At 42.1% G+C, this 27486-nt stretch overlaps 1 protein-coding gene across 3 annotated transcripts in view; it reads left to right on the top strand.

The window, feature by feature from the left end:
- The first annotated feature begins 580 nt into the window (after window positions 1–580).
- Window positions 581–27486, top strand: part of LOC137083420 (CUB domain-containing protein 1-like) — a 37464-nt gene continuing 10558 nt past the window's right edge. The window contains exons 1-6 of one of the 3 annotated variants that reach the window (XM_067449357.1): window positions 581–783; window positions 1569–1775; window positions 13622–13945; window positions 14037–14390; window positions 19612–19806; window positions 23518–23895. In XM_067449357.1, the coding sequence (XP_067305458.1) occupies window positions 708–783; window positions 1569–1775; window positions 13622–13945; window positions 14037–14390; window positions 19612–19806; window positions 23518–23895 (1534 nt within the window). In that variant the 5' untranslated portion in view covers window positions 581–707. Of the gene's footprint in view, window positions 808–1568; window positions 1776–7933; window positions 8358–13621; window positions 13946–14036; window positions 14391–19611; window positions 19807–23517; window positions 23896–27486 lie in introns of those variants that run through there. The other 2 variants (XM_067449356.1, XM_067449358.1) reach the window with 2 other exon arrangements.

The following is a 27486-nucleotide window of genomic DNA, read 5'->3' as shown; positions in this document are numbered from 1 at the left end:
CTGGGCTATGGCCGTGCAGCTCACTGTGCTTTACATAGATACCTTTATTAAAAGTTTTGCTTCACATTCTCGAGAAAAGGAGTTTTTCCCATACGTAATACGAGGAACCTCTCTCGAAAGGGAACCATCCTTTTTGTAATTATAGAGACAGTTTTTCATTGTTTTCTCAGATGCGAACGATTAATTCCTTTACTTTTGTTTTTGATTCTTTTGAAGAGTTGTTTTCAAATGTTTCTTTTATTTTAGGAGTGAAATTTGGGAAAAACAAGAAAAATATTTGTAACATTTTGAATTTTATTTTGGATCAAGCTAAAATGTCAATTTATTTAACACAATCCAGGAAAATTGAAAATAATTATAATGATGCTCTGTTTTTTTTTTTTTTACATTTATGTAAATGTTTAAAATGTATTTGTATTTAAAAGCTATTCTCTCTCTCTCTCTCTCTCTCTCTCTCTCTCTCTCTCTCTCTCTCTCTCTCTCTCTCTCTCTCTCTCTCTCTCTCTCTCACACACACACACACACACACACACACACACACACACACACACACTTCTGGATGTAAACGGCGCAGCAGACGTCAGGTTTTAGGAACACTGTACTCCAGGAAGCCGCTCAATTGTCATTGAGGAAGAGTGAAAACGAATATCTACTGTCTGCTTACATTTTTAGCCCACTGTAAGGAGTTTATTAGATATTAAAAAGTCATGCGAAACTGGCGGACCACGCGCTTTTGGCTTCTTTTGGGGTTTTTCCTGTCGTCATCGTCCTCGGAGCTCACAGGTAACAGCCAAACTCTCTTCACAGGTAGGGCACACTGATCCATTTCGATGAAATCGGGATAATCTTTACCTTTTCACACTATTAATCTCAATCTCGCACTCACTGGGTAACTGTTACACCGTTTTAAATGGTCTGATTATCACAAGTCGAGTTATTACAGTGTGGTTTGGTCAATTAGCTTTTTGCTAAAAATAGGCCTTTTTGCTTTATAAATGAATATAATAAATGGGTTAACAATGTGCTTGATTTACCCATATCGTAATCTCCTAAGAAAGCAAGGCTGACTGCAGATTGTTAGGGTTTATATGAGTTATAATGTCTAATTTCGCTTGATGTTTCAATCTCTTTTCATTCAAAACATTGCAGGTTCCAATACATTTTAACTGTGTTGTTGGGGGACACATTTATAACTTTATCTCAATTGAATAACTGCATAAGTGCTTTTATAAATAATGGAGTCACACTCATATAGCCCATGTGGGAAACAAGTGTTGTCTTAAAGTGTTATTGCAGAATCTAAAATATCAAATCTATTTTCTTTTTTCTTTTCTTGTAATACACTTCTGGTCAAAAGTTTGGAGACATTAATATTTTTTTAATGTTTTTGAAAGATGTCTATTATACTCATCAAGGCTGTATTTATTGGAACAAAATACATTAGAAACAGCAATATAGTAAAATATGATTAGTAAAATCATGTGACACTGAAGACTGGCGTAATGATGCTAATCTTTCAGAAACATAAAAAAATATATTTTAATCTCTTTGTCTTTACATAATTTTAGGTGGTGCAGAGCTTGATGTTGCTGTTGAAAATGGCACAAGCATCCACATTAGTACCAGTGCTGGCATAAACACACAGTGTGAAGTTTGTATAAGCCAGGTGTGCCAGTCTTCTGTGGTGCTCAAAAGTGACACGCGTCTGAATTTCAGCTGTTCACAGCCAGAGAATGTGTTCACCGTGGAGATCATCAGAGACATTGCTGGGAGAGGTCAGATAAAAATAATACTTTACATTTTTTCATTTAGACGATCATATTTTACTGGTTATTAAGACAAAAAAATGTATTCAATTTGTTTAAATTATATAAATGCATATGCTGAATGCTGACCATAAACGAGAGAGTATTACTATTACTTATAATATAAAAGCAAACTCTATAATATTTTTTCTATACAGTTTACTGTCTTTATTTAACAGTTCTATCTAATCATACATGTATTTGATAGGACTGTTAAACAGAGACCAACACTACGTCTTAATTTAAATTTACCAAGTTAACGAACCAAGACGTCGTTCACTACCCTCCTCCTTATTCGTTTTTTAAAGTTATACATCAACTTAGTATTCCTCAATCAATCCATTAAAACAAATTATATTAAAGCTACACTGTGTGATATTTTCCCCCATCTAGTGGTGAAAAGGTGTATGACCATCCAATGAATAATAGTTTCTGCTCCTCTCAATTTCGATTTCGTTTCAACTCCTACGGTGGCCGATTTAGTCATGGCTTCCAGTTCGACCTCTTCGGTGAGTGTTGCTTCAGCTCAAGTGATGAGGTAATTTTTTAAAACTATTATAATTTGCAGTTATTTAATTTACCAAATGATCTATGATCAAATTAATCTATGTAAAATGAATAATAGTTTTACGTTTTCGTTATTTTTAACCAGTTCATTGCTAACATCAGCTGCAGGTTCCCAGACGAATGCAAGCTCTTAGTAAAGTAACTTTTATCAGTGCTATCATTATTCTGTATATTGTACAACACCACTAGCGTAAGGCAAACAAATTATAATGCAATTAAAATATTAATCTCATGTTATCCGTCATAGAACACGGATTTATGTTATAAGGTAAACAATACTTTTTCATCATTGACACGAGGAAAACTATCCTAGACGTCGTTCTAGTGTTAACGTTATGCACAGCACACCATGATATAATTAGCCAAGCAACAATAAAACTTCCAATATACACAAATAGGCTGAATTAATATTACCTGTCGAGAAGAAAGCAGGCAACAATGTCGGCGTTCTTTTTAAAATCGTTGCTCCTCATGAGCTCTTTCCATCTTGGAAAGGCCACTCCAATATTTATTTTGTCTTGTTGATTTGCCTGTCGCGTTGCCGTCTTAATTCTCTTTTCCGCTTCCTTGGCGACTCTGATACATATCCCGCAATGTTACTAGGTCTGCTCAAACTGAACCCTTCCAAGTTCCAAAAGGTAATGAAATAAGTTTTATTTTATTCTTCTGTAATTGTTACTCTAACATCAGGAGTTTTATATATTATCACGACAGGTAGAGGTCTATCCATGTTAAATATAGATCCGGGTCGCTAACGACCCAAATATGTAAGAATGTTTGGTGAAACAGTTATGCATTTAAGGGTTAAAAAAGTTCTAAAATAAATATGACAGATGATTAAAAAATGTTCTATGAAAATGGGTTGTATGAATTAAATTGTGGCCAACCAGCGTTGCTTCACTGCTATTCATAAATCCAGTCCTGTGATCTCATGGGATAGTAAAGAGTCTATCATCTATCTACACTTCAGAATCTCGACAGAAGTAAGGTCATCCGAGTAATTTTCGACCTAGTTTTTCCCCGCAATACAATGCATTCTGACATACGACAATTTTGGAGTACTGTTTTTCGCATATAGAAGGGAAGTGTTTGTTTTCAGACAGTGCATAAACTAATGAAGACGGAGGGCGCTGTGTTCTCAGGATATGTTTACTAGGGCTGTGTATTGCCAAGACTCTGGCGATACAATACGTATCACGATACAGGGGTTACGATACGATATATTGCAATATATTGCGATATTGTAAGAGAGGCAATATATTGCGATATTTCTTTTTTGTGTGTTTTTGTTTTTTATAATTTAAAAGAATAAAGAACACAACCATAAGCCTAAAACACGAGACAAAGTGCCTTTTTTGAATGGATTTCGGTTGGCAGAGAGCGTTATGCGCGCTGCTTATGTGCCCTGGGCGCCTCGCGTTTTTGAAGGAGCGCTCCGAGCGCATGAAGTTGAAAAAAAGTCCACTCTGAGCGGAAAAGCTCGCAACATCATCGCGCTTATTTTCTGTTGTCCAATGGAATGAATGAAGCGGCGGGCCTTCCGTTGTGTTGACCGTTACATTGATTTGACTGACAGTACAGGTGATTCGGGGGTTGCCTAGAAACATTAAAGCGCACTGCTCATTTTTGAATGAGAGAACGCCGACCAAAAAAGGGAGTGCAGTGCGCCTCGCGTTTTCGAACCTGAAAAACGCGTTCTGTGTGATCGGACCCTAAAGCTGTTTTCTATAAAGCAGTCTATTGTATAAAGTGCTATTTCAAGTAACGTTATTGAACTGCAGAGCTGGTGCATCCATATCCACATCGCTATTATCTTTCGTTCTCCTGCCACCGCTGTCAGTTTTGGAGTGTGTTTATTTTGTTACTGAGAGGAAAACGTGCAGGACATTCTATCGAAATGCTTCTCAGCAGCGCGGGTGACGTCAGGATGTTAAGCGAGCTCTCTGTTTCAATGTCTTTCCTCCTGAGTATTAGATTATAACTTGGCCTATTTTGCAAACAAAATGATTCTTGTCGATTTCCTTAGTGGCTTCTTTTTAGCTGAAGCCAACATGAGTCCACACTTCAGCTCTGTATACTGCAGGAGCGGAATAATGCTATCGTCTTGAGAGCTGGGTTTGCTAATGTAAACGCTAGTGATGCACGCACGCACTTTTACCTTGCGCTTCTCCGGCTCCGCGTCCGTTATACGTTCTGAGATAACACTGCCATCTAGCGGTTGGGTGTTATACAGTCTGTGGTTTAAACCGAACACAAAGCCACGAATCTTGGATGTAAATAAATAAATATATAAATATCGATACAGTGTTTTTGAGAATCGATACAGTATTGCCAAACATAATATCGTGATATTCATGTGTATCGATATTTTCTTACACCCCTAATGTTTACACCACAATGATGTACAACCATAGACTATTAAAAAAATATGCACCAACATAAATGTGACTGCTACTCTAAACGCTTGATGATCACATATAAACATAGGTCGCACTTTTGACGTAGGTGTGAGCTCTGGCGCATACTGGCCTAAATACCCGTTTGTCTCAGTTTACATACAAACGTGCACTCTGGCTGAAGTTTTTTAGAAAGGCTTGTGTTCAGAGGCAAATTTTCCTTTTTGTGTGTAAATGAAGGGCTCAAACAAAGGGAAATGTCTCAGTTTTTCAAAATAACCATGTGCGTTTAAACAGGGCTGTAAGAGACCGACCAGTCTTCCTCGGTCAGACGGAATAGGCAAATCCAATGATGCAGTTTGAGAATTTATTGAGGAGGAGTCAGGTACATGTAGATGATGAGGGTTTGTAGGAATTAATATGACAAAAGAGGTGTGTGTGTGTGTGTGTGTGTGTGTGTGTGTGTGTGTGTGTGGGCGTGTGCGTGTGTGTGTGTGTGTGTGTTACACTATAAATGAACTTGCATAAATGCCATAAATCTCCAAATGGTAAAAAGTGCCAAAACCGGTGAACTATACATTAAATATAATATTTGCTAAAGTATATACAGTAGATGGCTACTTTAGGAGCGCTTGTGGAGCGCCGTAGCGGCATCAGCAGTATAGCAATAGGGAATGACACAGGTATAACAACTTCGTCTCCTGGGCAAATAACTCTGCAATAAATGCGTCATTCATGCAAAGCCATACTTGCATCTTAAGGACGCACACAGAACTTCTACACACAACCTTTTTTGCTCTTTGGGGTCAGGAAGCGAATGATAATGATATCCCATCTGTTCATTCAAATCAAATCGGTTATGTGGCATTCAATGAATAATGATAGTATTATTAATAATAATTACCAAAATATTATAAATACAAATATATAATATACACTACTGCAAGTTTAGGCTCAGTAAGATTTTTTTTCTTCAATTTTTTAAAAGAAGTCTCTTCTGCTCACCAAGGCTGCATTTATCTGATCAAATACAGGTGTAAAGAGTTGCCTACTTAAAAACCACACTTGGTAAAAGTACAGATTCCTTACAGAGAAAATAACAATTACACGTTACAAGTTGAAGTCAGCAATTCCTAGTACTAAATGTAGGCTCAGAGATGCACTAGTGATGCCAGTAAAAATAAGAAACTAAGGGATAATTATTATTGTGCAAGAGTATTAGGAAAGGAAGAACAAACTGAAAACGTATCTGTAAATATCCCCAAATTTTTTTTTGTAACAAGTCAAAAAAAAATCTAAAGTCTTTTTAACCTTCGGGAGAGCAGGGTATGTCAGTTAGGATTTTAAAAGAACCTCAAAATTGCAAAAAAACAAAAAAAGGAATTGTACTGACCCAAACATTTGAATGGTAGTGTAAATAACCTATAATAAATTAATAATCAATAAGCATAAGCATATAATCACCATTAAAATTCAGGGAAGACTATTGGACTACATTTTATTTGATGGGGGGCAGTAGGGGGGCAGTAGGGGACCTAGAGAATGGGAAGGGGGGCGCTGGCCCAAAAAAGGTTGAGAACCACTGATTTACATGAATACTTTCTGCTGAAAGTAATCATGTAAATACAATGTCACTGAAAGTTGCCATAGAGTAATTATTAGTGTTTGAAGTGCAAAAGATCAAACTATCATCCAGACTCAAACTTTCTACTCCAAACCTTGTAATTAAGTTTTATTAAAATCATGAACAGTTATGTTCAGTTACCATAAAAAGTTAAACGATGGTAATTACAAGTTAATAGGAAAAAATACCTTAACAATAGTTTATCTTAAACAATTCATAAACAGTTATAAGTTGCAAAAAAAAAAAAAAAGTTAACTGGAAGACAAAACAGCAAAAAATTATTTTTTCATGTTTACAACCTGACACTTGTACATTTGATAAAAAAAGAACAAAGAATAGAAATAAATCACACAGATCATTTACAAACATAGTAGCATGTTTGATCAGATTCAGTTCAAATGTGTATCAGACACTGCAGTGCAGTCTAAAGCAGTTCGTTTCTGAATGCAACAGCTTCGGACAGTTTGTCCTCATTCAGTTCATAAACAAGTTAAACAATGCGCAAAACACAAGACAAAATTGCTGAAATTTACATATCATATTAACTCTTTTGTACTTAAAAAAAGCAACAGAGAGAAGCAATAAATCACTCTATTCATCTATTAACTCTAAACATAGCAGCATGTTTCATCAGATTCACTTTAAATGTGTATCAGACTGCAGAACAGGGCCTGCATGAGCAAATTTAGTAACACCAACGTTTTTGTTTGCTTGCTACTGTGGTCTTGGGTCACAATTCTCCATGGACATTCAAACACGTTGTGATGGCTTTTTGAGTTTATATGACTGTGATTGACATATAGATGTCTCGGACCACTGGAAATTGTTATCTCTGTATTCAGTTATCTCTGAAGCAGTTTGTTTCTGAAAGCAATCACTTTGTTCGATAGTTTGTTCCCATTCAGTTCCATGAAGACTTTTTGAAGGACCTGGCAGGGTAATTGAGGTTGAGGGCATAAATAGGCCAAAAAGCATAGCAACCGCATGTGCAACATCATCCAACTCCTGCCGAACCTTAATTCCCTCCAGCACATTCCCAATGTCTGTTGGGTTTTCACCATCAGTGGGGTGTTTAATTACATAGATCCCCGAAGTGGTGGTCTCAATTTGTGTGTGAACAGAGTCTTTATCCAAACCCTGAAAAGAAGAAAAAACTAATATAATGCAATAATTGCAATAATGCCATCACACAAAACATGTAAAGAGTTAACTCTGATTAGAATAGTACTAGCAAAAGTACTGACTAAATTAAGATCAGTATGGTGAAAATCTTGATTGCAGTTTATCTACAGCTTCAGTCAAACACAACCTATGGAAGTTTTTGTTTTCACCACTAAAAACACAACACTGCCAGAAGTTTTTTCCCCAAACTTCAAAGGTCCCTTTAAATGATTAAAACTAGAGACTTATCTAAACTTTAAGGTTACTTTTATCATGTAAACTACCCATACACAGGATGTTATATGCATGTGTTTGGAACAGTGGGGAACACGGTCACATTTGCAGCAGATATGCTGCCAAGAATGATGGGTTGAGCAGACCACTGGAAAATCTGACGGAAAGAACAATATTTGTCTGTATTTGCAATACAGCGGTTGAGAAAGGTGCGCTGTCATTACACAGTAGCCTAAGAGAGCTTTGAGAAGGGTCTGTGGCATTATATAGCAGGTGAACGGCCTCTAGAATGTTTACATTCTGTCTGCACTTCTGTCACGGGTACAGAGACTGCAGGAGACAAAGATGTTAGTTAGCAGAGTTTATTGAGCACCAGAGAGTGTAACGGTAGTGATGTGCAGGTGGGCAGGTGAATGGAGATCTTCGTGACGGAAGTGGGAATCGCTGGAGTGATCGCTGGAGATAATCAATGGAGAGTTTGCTGGAGACACACACACTGGACAGGGAAACAAAAGGAGATTCTGACAAGAGACGTAGAAGATCACAGGGATACTTCGAGGGAGTCATGAGGTAAAGCAAAGAGCATTAGTACCTTCTCATAGACGAGACCGGACAGTGACTGATTGTGTGTGTGTGTGTGTCTTTTGTGCTGGGGGTGCGTAATTAAAACTCATGAGAGGGTGTGCGCTGTGAGTGGGTGGCGTTGGAGCCTGGCATGTCTGTGACATCCGTCTGCCCGTTGGTCTGTGGGTGGTATCCTGAGGAAAGACTCATGGTCACACCTAGGAGCATGAAGAACGCCTTCCATACCCGGGACATGAACTGTGGGCCTCGGTCCGACACAATATCTTCAGGAATCCCCACAGTATCGGAAGATGGTGTTGAATAGTACCTCTGCTGTTTCTAGGGCTGTGGGCATTATTTCCATCGGAGACAGGAAGGTCGGTGATGAAATCTACTCCTAGGTGTGACCATGGACGATTGGGAACGCGCAGCGGGGGAGGAGTTTTCCTGCAGGGAGGTGCCGGGAGCTCTTGGACATGGCGCACTCCCGACACCCTCTGCGTGGTTGGTGGAGGCATTGGAGGAAGGCAAGGTATCCTCGGACCAGGAAATGGGACTCATGAAAAGCTTACTGGGTAGGATGGGTTCGGTGTGCTCAGGGTGCTCCTCTGAAGTGTACAGGCGTGAGAGAGCATCTAATTCACGTTCTTTGGCCCCGGACGGTAGGAGATGGTAAAGTTAAACCGGGTAAAGAAGAGAGCCCAACTGGCTTGGCGGGGGTTCAGTCGCTTGGCGTCTCTCCGATATTCTAGATTTTTGTGATTGGTGAGGACCAGGAAGGGATGTTGAGCGCCCTCCAACCAATGCCTCCACTCCTGTAGGGCGAGCTTGATGGCCAGTAACTCCCGATTCCCGATATCATAATTTACCTCCGCCGGGCTGAACTTCCGGGAGAAGATGGCGCATGGATGGAGCTTAATGGGCATCCCCTGCTGCTGTGGCAACACCGCTCCCGCTCCGGTAGTGGAGGCGTCCACTTCCACGATGAAGGGCTTGCTGGGATCGGGATGGACTAGGAGGGGAGCGGTGGTGAAGGCTTCCTTGAGGGTGTCGAAGACCTCCGTGCCCGCTGGAGTCCAGGACAGAGACTTGGGCTTACTGCGCAGGAGGTGAGTGAGAGGGCTGGTGATGATGCTGTAGTTCTTGATGAATCGACGGTAGAAGTTAGCGAAACCAAGAAATCGCTGGAGCTCTTTTATGGTGGAAGGTGTGGGCCAGGTCCGTACTGCGTCCACCTTCTCCTCGTCCATCAGGATGCCACTGCTATCGATGGAGTATCCAAGGAACTGCACTGAGGGCTGATGGGAGGAGCATTTCTCGGCTTTGAGGTAGAGCTGGAACTCCCTCAGGCGTTGCAGGACCTCCGCAACGTGACGGCGATGTTCGGCCAGGCTCTGGGAGTAAATTAATATGCCGTCGATGTAAACCAAGACAGATCGGTCGAGGAACACCCGGAGCACCTCATTAATGAATTCCTGGAATACGGAGGGGGCGTTTACAAGGCCATTGGGCATCACCAGTGGCCTGTAGGGGTCACAAAGGAGGTCTTCCACTCATCCCCCTCACGAATCTAGATGAGGTTGTACGCGCTGCGGAGGTCCAACTTGGTGAAGACAGTGGCACCACGGAGATGTTCTAGCGAGGATGGGACGAGAGGAAGGGGATATCTGAACTGTTATTTTATTCAGAGCTTGATAGTCTATGCAGGGCTGCAAGCCTCTGTCCTTATTGGCCACAAAGAAAAAGCTGGAAGCAGCAGGGGACGTGGATTGTCGAATGTAGCACTGGTTGAGTGCTTCCTTGATGTAATTCTCCATGACCTTCTCCTCCGGTAGGGAAGGGGATAAATCTTTCCCCTGGGCACTGGCTTACCCGGAAGCAGGTCGATGGTGCAGTCCCATGGCCAGTGGGGAGGCAGCTTGGAAGCCCGGTGAGGACAGAAGACGTCTTGGAGGTCTGAATAACAGTCGGGGATGTGAACAGATCGTTGATCAACAGGACTTTCTATGGAGGTGTTACAGACAGCGATATTTCTGGAACGAGACGTGATGGGGACAGGCAGAGCAGAAAGACATCCATTAAAACAACTTTCTCCCCATTTGAGGACCTCACCGGACTTCCACGAGATGACAGGACTGTGCTGCTCCAACCACGGACGCCCTAGTACCACGTCAGTGGTGGATTCCTCCAGAACCAGTAAATGAGTTTCTTCCACGTGTAGAAGCACGACCTGAAGCTTCAATGGACCAGCCAGGAGGCTGACGTACCATCTGCTTAATGGCCTGCTGGTGATGGACTCAATTTGAAAGTTTTCGGAGTACGGGTTGTTGGGAGGTGGAGCTGACGACAGAGGGTGCCGGAGATGAAGTTCCCAGCGGAACCGGAATCGAGGAGGGCTGAGACTTACAGAGAAACATCGACGGTAATGAGGTTCACAACAGTGGTCAATGGTTTGCTCTTATATGTAGCTGGATAGATCACACTCACCAAAGGCCTGGATGGACGTGTAGGACACTTGGAGATGTAATGGTCAGAAGCCCTATAGTATAAGCACAGGCCGTTAGCCAACCGTCCTCTCCGTTCCGCTGGGGATAATCAGTGATGGTCCAGTTGCATGGGTTCGTTGACTAGTTCTGTAGGGCTGGAGGGCTGACGCGCTCCGGTCGACGGAGGGATGGCAGGCTCAGACACTGGTCCTGGTGCTCTTCTAGGCACGCGTGCATATGGGTGGCGAACCGGACGGAGAGTTGGATGAAGCGTTCAAGCCCGATGGAATCCTCGTATGCAGCGAGATGCAACCGCACGCGGGGATATAACCCTTGCCGATAGGTGGTCAGAATGGATTGATCATTCCATCCACTGGCGGCTGTCAATGTACGAAACTGTAAGCCACACTCATGTACAGACATATTATTTTGTTTTAATGATAGAGTTGCTCACCAACCGAAGAATCCCATGCTGGGCTTCCGAAAACTTTCTTGAAGTGAGCCATAAAACTGGAGAGGGAATCGAGACTCATTTTCTTTAGCATACAGTGTTTCCGCCCATCGTTATTCCTTGATGCTCAGTTGGGAGACGATGAAAGCAACTTGTGAATGCTCGGTGGGGAATAGGTGCGGTTGCATCTCCAGGACCAGCGAGCATTGCAGGATAAAGCCGTAGCAGTCCTCCACCGATCCAGAGAGGGGCGCTGGTTTGGCCATGGGACTGGCGATCAGGGGTACTGAGGCAGGTGTGCTGGCGGATGCGGAAGCAGGCGCCGGTGAAGATGAGGGCAGTGAGCGGCGCACCGCATCCACCAGCTCCTGGAAGGGATCCGGGGAACTCATCTGGTGCTCACAATGTTGGTCCGGTCTTCTGTCACGGGTACAGAGAATGCAGGAGACAAAGGTATTAGTTAGCAGAGTTTATTGAGCACCAGAGAGTGTAACGGTAGTGAAGTGCAGGTGGGCAGGTGAATGGAGGTCTTCGTGAGCATAGATATCCATAATAAAGGCTAGATGTCTCGTGCGCGCTGTTGGCCAATGGAGGTCGCCGTCCGCAACTTGCGGCCATCTTGTCACAGGCAGCTCGCTCACTCGTAACAGTGTGTTTTAATGGTGCATATACTTTTAAATAGCCGTAACTTGCTCAATTTTCAACCGATTTTCAAACTGTTTCGTTTGTTATACTTGTCAGAGATGTAGTTATGACACTACATACTTATGAATAATTATAACCATGGACTTCAATATAAAAGTAACATTGAACAGATTAGATAGGTGCAATACATATACATACACACAAGGTATTTATGTTAAATCAATATATAGGGCCTATATATTGATTTAACATAAATACCTTGTGTGCATGTTCACACAAGGTATATAGGCTACTAAAACTGTGTACCGAATGGCTACATGAGAAATTATATATATATATACACATATACAGCTCTGAATTTTTTTTCCAGAGCCAGCTATATATAATATATATATATATATATATATATATATATATATATTATATATGTATATATATATATATATATATATATATATATATATATATATATATATATATATATATATATATATATATATATATATATATATATGCTTTTATAATAAGAATATCACTATTATAATATTTTTTTTTTTAACTAGACAAAAGATTGGTTGTCATAAAATCGTTATTGGTGTCAATAAAACCTATATAATTGAACAGCTCGATTTTGATCTCAGCCTTGATAACGTGCACGTAAGTTAGCCGTGATACACAAGCTGCACGATTAAGTCGTTTACCGAAACGAAAAGCTGCAATTTCAACGTGTTAAAGCATCCAGATTTGTAGCCATGTTAATAGCGTTTTTCAGAAACCAAACCATTTGTAAATCCGTCAAGATTTCAGCGAGATAAGAGTATTTATGTTCGTACAGATCACTCATCTTACATCCGGTTCCACAGAGCCCGACAGAAAGCTTGCCTGTGACAAGATGGCCGCCGGTGATGCCGATGGTGACTCCGCCGTAAGATATCTAGTCCTTATTATGGATATCTATGTTCGTGAGGGAAGTGGGAATCGCTGGAGAGATCGCTGGAGATAATCAATGGAGAGTTTGCTGGAGACACAATGGGTAGGGAAACACAAGGATATTCTGACAAGAGACTTGGAAGATCACAGGGATAATTTGAGGGAGTCCTGAGGTAAAGCAAAAAACGTTAGTACCTTCTCATAGAAGAGACCGGACAGTGACTGATCGTGTTTTGTGTGTGTCTTTTGTGCTGGGGGTGATTGAGGTGATGATGAGGAGCAGGTGTGGGTGATTAAAACTCAGGGGAGGGTGTGCGCTGTGAGTGGGTGGCGTTGGAGCCCTTTTGATTAGAAAATTGTCAAGTGTTCTAAAAAAGCAAACTATTTAGATTTATATGAAATGATAACACTTAATATAATACAATAATATTACATTTTTAACATTTGATAAGGTTAATAAATGCTGTAGAAGTATTATTCATTGTTAGTTTTATCTGTTAAATCTTTTATGCCCTATGAATTGCATATTATTAATTGATTAAGGTACAAGTGTATTGCTCAAATATTAATACATGCTGTAAAATGTATATTGCATTATGCATTTAGTTAATGTAAGCTAGTAATGCATTTAGTTCATGATAATTATGAGCGTGACCACTAAACGAGGAGCACCAGAGGGTTAAATTAACACGGTGTGCTTGTTGTAAAATCAATGAGTCTAATGTGTTTTTCTCTGACACAACACATTTGTTCAACAGTGATAAACATTGAAGCCAAAGAATACAATGCCTTTAAAAAGTTCAATCGGATCTTCATCTGGAATCTGAAGCCTACAGATACATATACTATCCATTTGAATTTCAGTAGAATTGGATTACGACAGATTCGGCCGACAGACGGCTGCCCGGACAAGCACGTTTACACGATCACGACGGAGAATGTCACTGTTGGGAGATTTTGTCAGAATGGAACCATTAAAATTTTCAGGCTGCGTAATGTTGGCAAACTGTCTTTGGAAGTGTCTGGAGGTCAAACTCTGTCCACGAACGTCATCGATGTATCACTGGGAGTTCCCTCTGAATGTAAGTGCAATGGTAAAACTTACATGTTTAAGTACAAATTGTCTAAACAAAGTTGTCAAGTGTGAATTGTTGAACGTTATTTCTTTTACAGCACTGGCTGATATCCATGTTCATCTCCCAGAGAGCAGTTCAACCCAGGATTTCTTTACCCCAAACACTTTCCCTGAAGATGCACAGACATCATGGACTTTCACCGTGCCCCAGACGCACTATGCAGATGTGCACATTCTGAACCACACTGTTCCAACATGCCTTCAACCTGAAAACATCCCAACAATGAATTACCATTGGCTTTTAAAGAAACCTCTGGTTAAACCACTGAACGGAACCCAGCCATCAGAGATAACTGGCAGCTTTACACTCGCCATAAGGAACTGCAAAATGTCCCGGCCATCGCAAGATCTGATGGTGCATTTTCAAATATCTACCAATGAAAGAACACAGGGTATGTGATATTTTTATGTTATATGTTAATATTTCTTTGTACTAATAATTCAAAAATATAGTTTATTATGTAGGACTGTCATTAATACGCTATTTTTAATAACAGATGTCCAACTTCAAAGTAATAACTAGATTTACACAAATTAACCAGTTCAAAAGTTTATATACTCTTTATTCATGATATTGTGTTTAGGGGTATAACAATATATCGTTAATCAATGTATCACAATATAAAATTGCGAATATATGTATCGTTGATGTAAACATGAGTACGTGTTCATTAATGATTAATGAGTGATTTGTTAATTATTTTACTTATATTTAGTAGATTCAGGTATATGTGATTGACAAATGATTAGTTAATAATGAACTAATGATTTACAAAACATGCCAGTAGATTCAGTTATAAATTATTTACAATTTATTAGATAATGATAAACTAATAATTTACAAATCATAATTATACATTCATAAATTATTAATATGGTAACGATTTACAAATCTGTCATAAGTTAGGCCTATCTTTAAAAAAAAAAAACATTTCATAAAATAATCAAACAGATCCTTAGTAAATGGTTTAGTTACTAGTTAATATATTATTAATCAACGAAATGTCAATATACCATTATCTCAATAAATTGTTAATCATGAACAAATGATGATCAAACCATTAGTAAATGATGAGTAGTCTATATAATGTATTGATGCATATCCCAATGCATCAAATCAAGACGCATTTAATTGTTTGCATTTGTAAAAGTAGACATGATTTTATAAATATAAATAGTCTACTTTTTATTGCAAAAACTGACCAAAAACAGTTTAAAAGTATTAGCTCATGTTGTATTCAACGTTTTCTGAAGTCATACGATATCTTTATGTAATGAACAGAGTTGATCTTAATGTTTTAATCATTGAAATGATGATCCCTTTATGAACGCATATTTATCCTATTTATCATTCAAATAATACTCCTGTCCTGACTCTTTAGCAGGACGCAATCGGTCACATGACACACGAGAGCCAATGGCATTTTACAATCAAAGCTGACGTAATGATGCAATTGGTCACGAGACACTCGACAGCCAATGCTGTCAAAGCTGACGTGTGCTGCGTCCCAATTCGCCTACTTATACTACGTCCTAAAAGTATGTACTCTTTTTGTGAAGAAAAAGTATATACTTTTGAGTGTGTAGCAGAAAAGTGCAAGCTTCGGGACTACTTCGCCATCTTTAACGGACTCTGTCGCTTAGTTACGTGCATCCCGTCACCGTTTAACTGCCCTGTCAATCATCGTCAGATTCGTCACAGTTCAAATCCTCCACATTCAGTTTAATCTCCTACCGTATCGAGAGAGAAATGTAGCCGCTCGTTGATCTGCCATTCGTGGGTCTTTAATGCAGAGACTCTCCTCATGTGTTTGCAGTTTAAATATAATGATGCATTTAAAAGTTAATGGCCAAACATGTCATTACAAAAGTTCACAATGCTGCTGCAGGTGAAATATAATGTGGGCAACACTGAATAAATATAGTTTTGTCGGGTTAAATATTGATAGTTGGTCACTCAAACCCCTTTATCTAAACTTCTCTACTTAACCGCCGGACTTGCACATCCGCTATGTTTGTAGTTTTTCATGCTTTTTATCCGCGTTTGTAGTTCTAATCGAATCCCCATACGACCTTGCAGTGGGTTGTGGGCAATATCAGCCGTTAGCGTGCCCATCGATTCGTACTTCGAATTCGGACCGGAAATAGTAAACCATCCGGGTACCTTTGGAATACTCTTTTCAACATACTATGATTTGGGACATACTAATTCTATTTTCGAATACTATTTAGGATGGATAGTATGCGAATTGGGACGCAGGGGTGATGTTTCTTCCGGAAGTTCCTGGAGGCAAATTTTGAAATGTGTTACTCATCGGCCGGTGGATGGACTCATTCTGGGGATTTACTTCACACAAACCAATCGTTTGGCCTCGAGACACTTGGAATATTTGTACTTTTTTAATTAATTGTTCCTGTAGTCGTATCTGCCTGTTTTTTTTTATATATAAAACACAAACTGGTAGGTTTAGGGAAGGGATTGGTTATGTGACGAATAGGAGTTAAATGCTTACAGTAATTAGATGAATTACCTATTTACACATTTCTATTGCAACAGGTGAGGAATAGCAGAATTTAATTTTCACATTTAATGTTACATTTGTTGTAGCAATCAATGGACGCATTTGCAACGGGTGAGAAATATCTACAAATGACGTGTAAAACATTTACAAGTAATGAATATTCTACACTTTAGATTAGGGACGCTAAAAGCATTGTAAATGCCTTGTATACGTGTATAGATAATTTGTAACGGGTAAGAAAGATCTACGAATGATGTGTAAAACATTTACAAGTGATGAATAGTCTACACTTTAGATTAGGGGACGCAGAAAGCGTTGTAAATGCTTTGTATACATGTACAGATCATTTGTAACGGTTGATAAAGTTTGGTAAATGATTTATTCATGCGTTTACAACATCATCTCTAACAGGTGATGAAGACTTTAGTGTGTACTTTAATGTAAATGCTGACTGGTGAGGGTATAGACAGCTGTCTTCTCTGACACGTGCACCTGATGCTTCACTGGAGGGTAAACCAGTTCACATTATCACTAGACCCCACACAGAACACCAGTCTGCACCACTGAGTAAAAGGATTTAACTTACCGCACTGCAATCCCCTGACTTTAAAGGCCATCTTTCATTTTAATTTTAACTTAATTTATACAGAATATTGTATGAAAATGTAAATTTAAAAAGACATACATAAGAATACATATGTTTTACAACACCCACGGGCAGAAATTAAGAAAAAAAAGTGCCTGTTCTAAGCTACGCTCCAAAAACCCGCCTTTTCCCAGAGAACGCGTCATATGACGCAACGACAGGCAAACAAGCGCTGCTGCAGCCCTGGCTCTCAGTGTGGGTTTACGTAGTCTTGAGAGGTGGAAACAGAAAATAGAGATTGTCGTTATCGTTATTATAGTTATAGTAGGTTTGAGTCGTCACAATGGTGAATTCTGTTGTCACAATGGTGAATCAATAAAAGATCGTTGTTACAATGACTGTATTTACATGAACAGCATATTCCCGTCCTAGCCGAAAGACTAACTGCTTTCATACACGTACTCCACAGTACATGTGAGCTCATTTACATTATGTCCGTCGGAGGTGAGTAGAATAACAGCCAACTAAGCTTGGAATTCCAGCTGTCCGGTTATGTTGTTCAGATATACGGCCTAAACGCAATAATAACCAACTGCAGAAGCAGAACATGCGGACGCCTAGGTCTAAAAGCAGTTAATGATTAAACATCAGCTAGCAATTTCTACAAAATTTCACGATAAACTATGTTGTGTAGAAATGCGCAGAATGTCTATCCCTATCTGACCGTCACAGATGTAAGCTATAGCCTACATCCTACAACATTCATTTAAAATCTGGGATCTAAATTATTTATTTTAAGACACATATTGCTGGCATAGATGGTTACAATCTACATGGATGCTTGAAAAACAACAACGTCGACAACAATATTGCTAAATATGATTTATTAAAGATACTGCAATGTGATAAACATAGAGAGGCAACGTTAGCCACAATTAGCTATACCCTGTGGTCACTCACCAAAGCCCCTTTCACACAGCACGTCGGACCCGCAATATTCCCGGGACATTGCCGGGTCGCCTTCTGAGTGAAAGCAACCACGTCCCAGAATTGATTACCGAATTGAACCCGGGTCGGGGACCTAGTAACATTGTGTGGTTCGACCCGGGACGAGCGCTGTGTGAACAAAAAACGAAACTAATGCCGCAACGTGTACGTAGTTATCGTGCGACTCCTAGAGCTTGTTTTTTCAATAATACAACCCTGCAGTGCCAGAAGAGCTTGTCTGTGTTTTAAACGCAGAGAGTGTTCGTATACAAAATAAACTAAAATTAAACAAGCAGAAATTATGCGCAAACTGGACACAAGTCGAGACCACGGAGCTCCTTACTATCCGCGCTGAAGCTGAGATCGCTCGCCATAATACATCACATCCGGATGTCACGTGTCAACTCGACCCGTGACCGTTACGGGTTGTGTGTGAAAGCGCACATATTACGGTATTTCGCTGGCAGTGAGAATGGACCAAATCTAGCGGCCCGGGAACAAATGCCGGGTCGCATTATCCGTGTATTTGCCGGAATCGCTGTGTGACACCTGCCAGACACCTGCCCAATTCTCAACCGATTCTCCTCACACCACAACTCTATATCTCTCTCCTCTGTCCATTTACCCTTCCCCTTAACTCTCCCTGACCCCTCTCTCGCCTAGGCGGCTCGTAATTATACGGCAATAGCCCATCGTAAGAGTTGACATTTATCCCAACTGCAACCTCTTCGCTGTCTGACTCCATTACAAAGAGACGATGTTTACCGGCCGTTGCGTCACTTCCGATCAGAGCGTTTTTTACAACGGAAGTAATTTTACTCACAATATATTTTAAAAAACTGTTTTAATGCACATTTATGATTAATTTCTTCATGCAAGTCGAGTTCCTATACTATTTATCTACACGTTCATTCACAGTGATCTCCAACTTGAAAGATGGGCTTAAAGTCATTCTAAAATGTTTATTAATTTGACAACTAGTAATTTATCATTCTTTTAAAAAAATTGCTTTAGCATAAAAGTTTATCATTATCTAATAACTTATAAATAACTGAATCTACAAAATATACAAAAAGTAACAATTTAGTAACATTTATGAAATGCATTGTCATGTTTTGTAAATCATTAGTTCATTATTAACTATTAAACTGTAAATTACTTATAACTTAATCTACTAAATCATTAGTTAATTATTTACTAATCACTTGTAAATGACTTGTAACGGAATTTACAAAACATTCATAAAATGTTAGCATATCACTTGATAATAATTTATGAATGTTTTGTAAATGATTAGTTCATCATTAACTAACCACTTATAAATGACTAACAACTGAACGTTATTATAAAGTGTTACCAGCTTTTTTTTTTGACTAACAAGAAAGTTTTCAGCTCTGAAACTTACAGGATAATCTTATATTACAATGACCTTTTATATATCAAAAGCTCAAGGAAAAGTTGATTTCTCAATTCATCACCATTTTAATAACTGTTTTTTTATTCTTGTCACTGTTGCAGGGCAGTGCAAATTGGTTCTGCCTAAGAATCAAATGCTACAGATCCATGTGAAAGGGGAGTATCGGTCCACCTGTTTGTTAAGACTGGATTCGGTCCGTATGTACACGATCACCATACCTTCAGGGAAGCGTTATGTCCTCGAGACCTTTGACTGTAACGATGATGACCTGGAGTTGACTGTCACCCAGACCATAGGTACTCTGTGTGGAACGATCTACACCTCTGAGCCATAAATAACACAATATCCTAAATGTTTTGAGATTTGTTTCACTGTGTAAAATGCTCTGGTATCTCCCAGTCATTATTAGAAGGTTCATTAGCTAACTCAAGCAGATCAGGGACATGCCTTTGGGCCAGAATTTTGTTAGTAGGCATTCCCTAAACTTCTTGGATATATTGATTGTAAAACCTCTGCAAATTTGTTGGTGTGTCAACTTTCCTCCAAAAAGCAGTGGCACAAGAAGAAGAAGAAGAAAATAATGAAAACAAGAATGTTAAAGGATTAATTCACTTTAAAATGAAAATTTAAATTACTTTTTTTGTTGTTGAGGAAAACATTTCAGGATTTTTCTTCATATAATTGACTTTAATGGCAACCAAAATGTTGAAGGTCCAAATCAAGGCAGTTTTGAAGGGCTTCAATGGGATCTGCACGATCTCAGACAAGGAATAGGGGTTTATCTATCGAAACCATCTGTCATTTTCTAAAAAAGAGATTTGTTTTACCTAAATTGCTCATTTTGCACCTCTCTGTAACACACTGGTTTAAGTAATCACATTGAAAAGGTAACGCTAGACGTAGGCAGAAGTACCGCCGTGAACTAATCCTTTAACGCCTGACCACATCAAGGAAGATAACTTATAGGATAACAACTATAAAGCTTCAATAATCATTAACTATACTGATAATGAGGGAAGGATATCATTGGATTAATAGAATGATTTTTCCAGCTGATAAAATGATATAAACATTGACAGCCAATCAGAATCCACCGACTTTAATGAGCTCCAGCAGCTCGTGACTAGATGCAGTACACAGAATGTTATCATCCAATCGGTGTGTACACTAATATACAGTGAGGAAAAAAGTATTTGAACACCCTGCTATTTTGCTAGTTCTCCCACTTGGAAATCATGGATGGGTCTGAAATTGTCATCGTAGGTGCATGTCCACTGTGAGACACATAATCTTAAAAAAAAATCTAGAAATCAAAATATATGATTTTTATATGAACTATTTATTTGTATGATACAGCTTCAAATGAGTATTTGAACACTTGTCTATCAGCTAGAATTCTGACCCTCAAAGACCTGTTAGTCTGCCTTTAAAATGTCCACCTCCACTCCTTTTTTTTAACCTAAATTAGATGCACCTGTTTGAGGTTGTTAGCTGTATAAAGACATCTGTCCACCCCATACAATCAGTAAGAATCCAACTACTAACATGGCCAAGACCAAAGAGCTGTCCAAAGACACTAGAGACACAATTGTACACCTCCACAAGGCTGGAAAGGGCTACGGGGAAATTGCCAAGCAGCTTGATGCAAAAAGGTCCACTGTTGGAGGAATTATTAAAAAATGGAAGAAGCTTAACATGACTGTCAATCTCCCTCGGACTAGGGTTCATGCAAGATCTCACCTCGTGGGGTCTCAATGATCCTAAGAAAGGTGAGAAATCAGCCCAGAATTACACGGGAGGAGCTGCTGGTCAGGGACCTGAAAAGAGCTGGGACCACCGTTTCCAAGGTTACTGTTGGTAATACACTAAGACGCGCTCCACTTTATTCCTATGGGTGACATCAAGTGACTTCAACGCTTCAGCACAGCATTCCGGGAAGGCAGTGCTGAATTTGAACCGATTTGAACGCAGAAATGACGAGAAGCGTCACAACATCGCTTCAGTCGTGTCGCAAAAAAGTGGATCTCCACGGTCACTGCTGTCACAGGACTTCACCAAATCATACCAAAGAAGTGTGTTTTTGACGGAGCGGTCCCAACGATAAAGGTTCACGGTCGTGCTTTTGGAAACACGTCGTGCTTGAGTAAAACTGCTTCAAATGTCTGTTGTTGGCTATCGTCGCGTAAGTAAACATCAGTAAACAACCCGATCGTGTATAGCATTAGTTAATTTATCAATGGAGTATGCGATCTATGGTGTGTGTTTAAATACATTTGTTTAGCTGACCACTATAGGTGTCAGTTTGTTTATTGTAAAACCAACCCAAACATAAACCTAGCTTTCTCACAAAGCGTGCTTCGTTATTCAAATGCGCTAACGGACTCCATTGCTGTTCTCTGTATAACGTTACACTAGTCTGACGTGCAAAACCGTTTTGCTTGCTTCTGCTAAGGTTAAGTCGCATACAATAGTCCATAAACCGAATCATGTCCTCATAAACTGCGAGTAAAAACACACAAATGTTGACAGGCCACTAAATACAGTCCATACCACAGAGATGGACGTCCTGCTGCTGTTACTCCTGTTCAATTTATTTCAGCCTCTGGATCTGATTCTGGATCATATCTGTAGTTGAATCTGATTGATAGCCATGGTTTATTTAGGGTAATGTTTTCTTCTCCACGCTTGAGGACGTCACCTCCTTGTGTGCGCTCGTCATTCTTTAGCTCCGCCCACTCGATACGCCTCCATCCGCTCGGTTTTTTTCGGAAAGACTCTGTACAGCCCACATTTCTTTTATAAATATAATAAAACTAAAGACTTTTCGGAGATATGAAGGATGCAATACTACTCTATAGGTACTCAATGATTGACATGAGATTGACTGAGTGTTTCACCCCCCCTTTAACATTGATTTTCTCAGGTGTTCAAATACTTATTTGCAGCTGTATCATACAAATAAATAGTTAAAGGGGTACTTCAGCGCTGGGAAGATGAATCTGTATTTAAACTGTGTCATTAATGTAGTAGAAATGTGAATTTTTTTATTTATTTGGTGCTTTCTAGACTGAGAAAAGACACATGGGGATGAAAGACTACAATTCCCAGCAATGCTTCGCTGCCCTATGAGGCCACTCCCAAAGCCACCGCTACTAGATTACTGGATCACTTTCACTTTCCCACCGTGACCATTCCCACCGTTCATTTTCATAAAATCAGTTCAGTTAGAGAACAGACACTACAATTAAAAACTGAATGTGTGTGTTCAATATGTTATTTAGCCGCTGAGGAAGTGTCAGCTCAAACGCAGTAGGAGTCAAATTACATACATTCCTGATGAGCTAAATGAGCTCCTGATGTCTGGGTCGTTTTTAGTTCATGCCTTTGGAAGCTTAACTTTCATAGGAATTAATTTGAGAAGCTGAAACACTCGCTTGCCTACGTCAGCCACACCGTTTACATTAGTGCCCGTGGCTGCCTGAGCTGAGTGCTGTGAGTGAGATGCCACTCCCCATGGGGATTGAAAACATGCGGAAATAGCTTCCTCTGCTGGCTGTAGTCTTTAAGCCTCTTGGCAAAAATTTCTCAGATGATGCAAATTGACAATATTTGCATCATAGGGGGAATTTTTTCAGAAATAAAATGCATAAATCTAAAGGGGGGGGGGGGATTTCTACTGATACAAAGCCATATGCTAATCACTGAAGTAATCCTTTAAAAAAACATACATTGTGATTTTCTGGATTTTTATTTTATTTTTAGATTATGTCTCTCGCAGTGGACATGCACCTACGATGGCAATTTCAGACCTTTCCATGATTTCTAAGTGGGAGAACCTGCAAAATAGCAGGGTGTTCAAATACTTATTTTCTTCACTGTAGTTATTGTTATAATATATCTTTGTTATCATTCTTGGTGTAAATGGGTGTTTATGCTCTTTTGGTTCAGCCCATATTAATTAAACATTCCTCTATTCATCGTCACTTACTTTGTTTCTTTATCAACAGAATGTAAAGAATGGAGAAACTGTGCATCCACTTCATTCCCCTTAACCTTCAATTACGAGCATCAATGCATCCCAGGAGTTGTGAAGACGATCACATGGCACCTTCATGGCCCACAGAACAGTTCAGTGGAGCTACAGTCTCCACCAGACGGTCTGCGTTACTGTCCGCCTGAGGACAAATCTAAGAGCATTCTCCTCCTAAATGTGTCCCATCTTAACCCTGGCATCATTGTTGGGCAGTTTAGTCCAAAGGGAACCATTGAGAAAATCCAGATCCGTGAATCCAGCATTGCAGTAACTGCCTCCGTTACAGGTTTCAGTGACAGGAATTTGGCAACTAAACCCTTTTTAACTTATTCATTTACACAATATATATCAGGTAAAATATTTCATTATACATTCATTATACATTACTGCACATAATCTGCTTTTTGTCTTAAGGAAACTATTGAGGTAAAATGGTGTAGAAACTGTCTCTACCACACTACGGTTAAAAAGTTTCAGTAAAATTTTTTAAAAAATCTGTTTTTACAAAAGTGCCCATAGGCATTTATAATATAATAAAATATTTATAACTTTCTATTCATCAAAGAAAAATGTATCATGGTTTGTTGCATAAAAAGATTAGGCAACAAAACTGTTTTCAGCATTGATAATAATAAGAAATGCTTCTTGAGCAAATTATCATTATTCAGAATTAATTCTGAAGGATCATGTGACACTGAAGACTGGAGTAATGAAGCTAAAAAATGCAGCTTTGATCACAAAAACAAATTATATTTTTGAAAAAATATATATTTTATATTGAAAATACAGTCATGGTCAGACTTATATGAATCCCTGGTAAATATTAATAAAGATGGCTGTAAAAATAAATCTGCATCGTTTATCCTTTTGATCTATCTATCTATATTGTGACAAGTCTCCCGAGCGCTCATCAGCGTCGCCCTGGAAACAAGGCGGGCACACCTGCACCCGCTCATCACAGGCTGAGCCGTCACACCTGCAGCTCATCAGCGGGCGGCTATATAAGCCTGCACGCCGGCCAGAGAGGTGAGAGACGTCTCCAGAAGACTCGGCTAACTGTTGTCTCCATTTTCCCTCCAGAGAGCAGCGTGTGACGGCCAGCACTCACTCTGAGCACGGACCCATATCGCGAGCACAGAGGACGCAAGAGAGAGACCACACAGAGCACGGAGCACCCCACTCGATGCACATTCTTTTTCACTTTCATCAATAAATCCACCCTTCGGGGAAATTCACCTGCCCTCCTGTGTCGTGTACTTCTTCACCCCGTCACACTGGTGGAGAATGCGGGCAAGAGCGTGAAGAAGTACCGACATCAGGTTCACATGGAGTGGTTCCCGTTTCCCCGAGACTTTTCCCTGGATTTATTTTTCCCCGCACTCATTGGTTTTTCCCTCTGTTTCTCCAGGTGGCGCTCCTCCCTGTGACGATGGAGGAACTGTTGAAACACCTCACCGAGGTGAGCATCCGCCAGCAGCAAATTATGGAGCATATGGCCTCTCGACAAGACACTGCAGAGCGGGAGCTGCTCACACTCCGGGCGGCCGCTGCCCAACGCGCTCCGCTGCCTGACCCTCGCGCCCAAGCAACCCAACTCATGCCTCGAATGACCGATCACGACGACGTCTCCATATACCTCGAGATGTTTGAGACCATCGCTACCCGCGAGGCGTGGCCAGAGGACGACTGGGCCCGCATCGTCGCCCCGCTGCTGACTGGGGAAGCTCAGCGGGCGTACTTCGCGCTTCCCCCCGCACAAAGCACTTAGTCGTCGTCGACCGCCTCCTGCGCGCGCTCCCGCGCCACCTCCGTCAAGCCGTGGGGATGCGGAAGCCCACCACCAAGGATGAGCTGGTCGAGGCCATTGAGCTGGCGGATGCCACCTTCCACCGGGAGGTCGGGGAGCGAGCGTCGCCTTTTCCCCGAAGGGTGGTCTAGGAGCGACGCACGCCGGAGGGTACCTCGTGACCAGTAGGCAGGCCGGCGGTTCCCGGGCCTCCGGACGAGCCCATGCCCATGGAAGCCCCGCGATCCCCTGGACGAGCATGGCTGGCAGGCTGCGCCGTGCACACGGAGAACGCGCCCTGGGCGGAGGTGAAGATCAACGGCCGTCCCTTCCTGGCTCTCCTGGACTCCGGCAGCGCCATCAGCCTCGTACAGGCGGCCATTCTGCCGCCGCGAGTGGATTCGAAGACCTCCGTCCCCATTGTGTGTGTGCATGGCGATACCCGAGAAGTCCCCACACGTCGCGTGTCCATCGAGGCCACCCCGGGCACCTGGGCCATCGAAGTAGGAATCGTCAAGGATCTGCCGGTCCCCGTGTTACTCGGAAGGGACTGGCCGGGGTTTGACCGTCTCCTCACCGCCGCCACACAGCCTGTCAGCCAGCCCGGGAACCGCCCAAAGCGCCGGACTGCGCGGAGATCCAGACGGCGTCCTGTGCTCCTGGCCTCCGACAGCCCCCGAGACGGTGAGTCCACCCCCCAAGCTGCTAACCTGTTCTATGACCTCTTCCAGCATGTCTCGGGGGCCGGGGCGTTCGCCCGCGAGCAGCACGAGGACGACCGTCTGAAACACTGCTGGGCTCAAGTAAGGGTCGCGGAGGAGAAGGACCTACAGCCCGCGCCGCACCCTACGCCCCACTTCAAAATCGAGCAAGGCCTGCTCTACTGTGTCGCTCAGCGAAGGGGGGAGGAAAAAAATCTGCTCGTCGTGCCCCGAAGCAAGACCGAGGCAGTGATGGAGATTGCCCACGCACACCCCATGGCAGGCCACCTCGGGGCTCAGAACACCATCCAAAGAATCCGAGATCGCTTCCACTGGCCCGGACTGGAGGCTGAGGTGAAGCGCTTTTGCCAAGCCTGCCCCACCTGCCAGCGGACGTCGCCGCGAGTTCCTCCCCCCAGCCCGCTGATTCCGCTACCCATTATAGAGGTACCCTTTGAGCGAATTGGAATGGATCTGGTGGGACCGCTGCCGAAGTCCGCCCGGGGGTATGAACACATCCTCGTCATCGTGGACTATGCCACCCGGTACCCAGAGGCCATTCCCCTCCGGAAAGCCACCACCAAGGTCATCGCCCAGGAGCTCTTTCTTCTGTGTAGCCGGGTCGGCATCCCCACCCAGATTCTGACTGACCAGGGCACCCCGTTCATGTCCCGGATGATGGCCGACCTCTGCAGGCTCCTGAAGGTACAACAGCTCCGCACGACGGTGTACCACCCCCAGACCGACAGCCTCGTCGAGCGGTTCAACCAGACGCTGCGCCGGGTGGCCGCCGAAGACCCGCGGGACTGGGATAAGATGCTGCCCTACATCCTCTTTGGCATTCGGGAAGTCCCCCAAGCGTCCACCGGCTTCACCCCGTTTGAGCTCCTCTTCGGCTGGCAACCCCGCGGACTGCTCGACGTGGCCAAAGAGGCCTGGAAGCAACAACCGGGGGTACACCGTTCCACGATCGAGCACGTGCGACAGATGCACGACAGGATCGACCGCGTGATGCCCATCGTCCGGGAGCACCTGGCCAAAGCCCAACAGGCCCAACGGAGGCACTTCGACCGGGCCGCCCAACCCAGAGAGTTCCAGCACGGGGACCACGTCTTGGTCCTAGTCCCAACAGCCGCCTGTAAATTCCTGGCCACCTGGCAGGGTCCCTTCACAGTCGCGGAGAAGGTCGGGCCCGTCACCTACAGGGTCCGACAGCCTGGGAAGAGGAGAGCCGACCAGCTGTACCACATCAACCTCCTGAAGCGCTGGGTCGGGACCGGGCCCCATGGTAGACATGGACCCCCAGCTGTCGGCGGCCCAAAAGTCGGAGTTGCAGCACCTGGTCAGTCAGTTTTCTGCGGTGTTCTCCCCTCGCCCCGGGCGGACTCGCGTCCTGGAGCATGACGTCCGGACGCCCCCAGGAGTCGTCGTTCGGCAGCGGCCCTACAGTGTTCCG

Source organism: Pseudorasbora parva, chromosome 7 (genome assembly GCF_024679245.1).
Source record: "Pseudorasbora parva isolate DD20220531a chromosome 7, ASM2467924v1, whole genome shotgun sequence".
Classification (NCBI taxonomy): Eukaryota; Metazoa; Chordata; class Actinopteri; order Cypriniformes; family Gobionidae; genus Pseudorasbora; species Pseudorasbora parva.
This window is presented reverse-complemented; position numbering and strand designations above follow the sequence as displayed.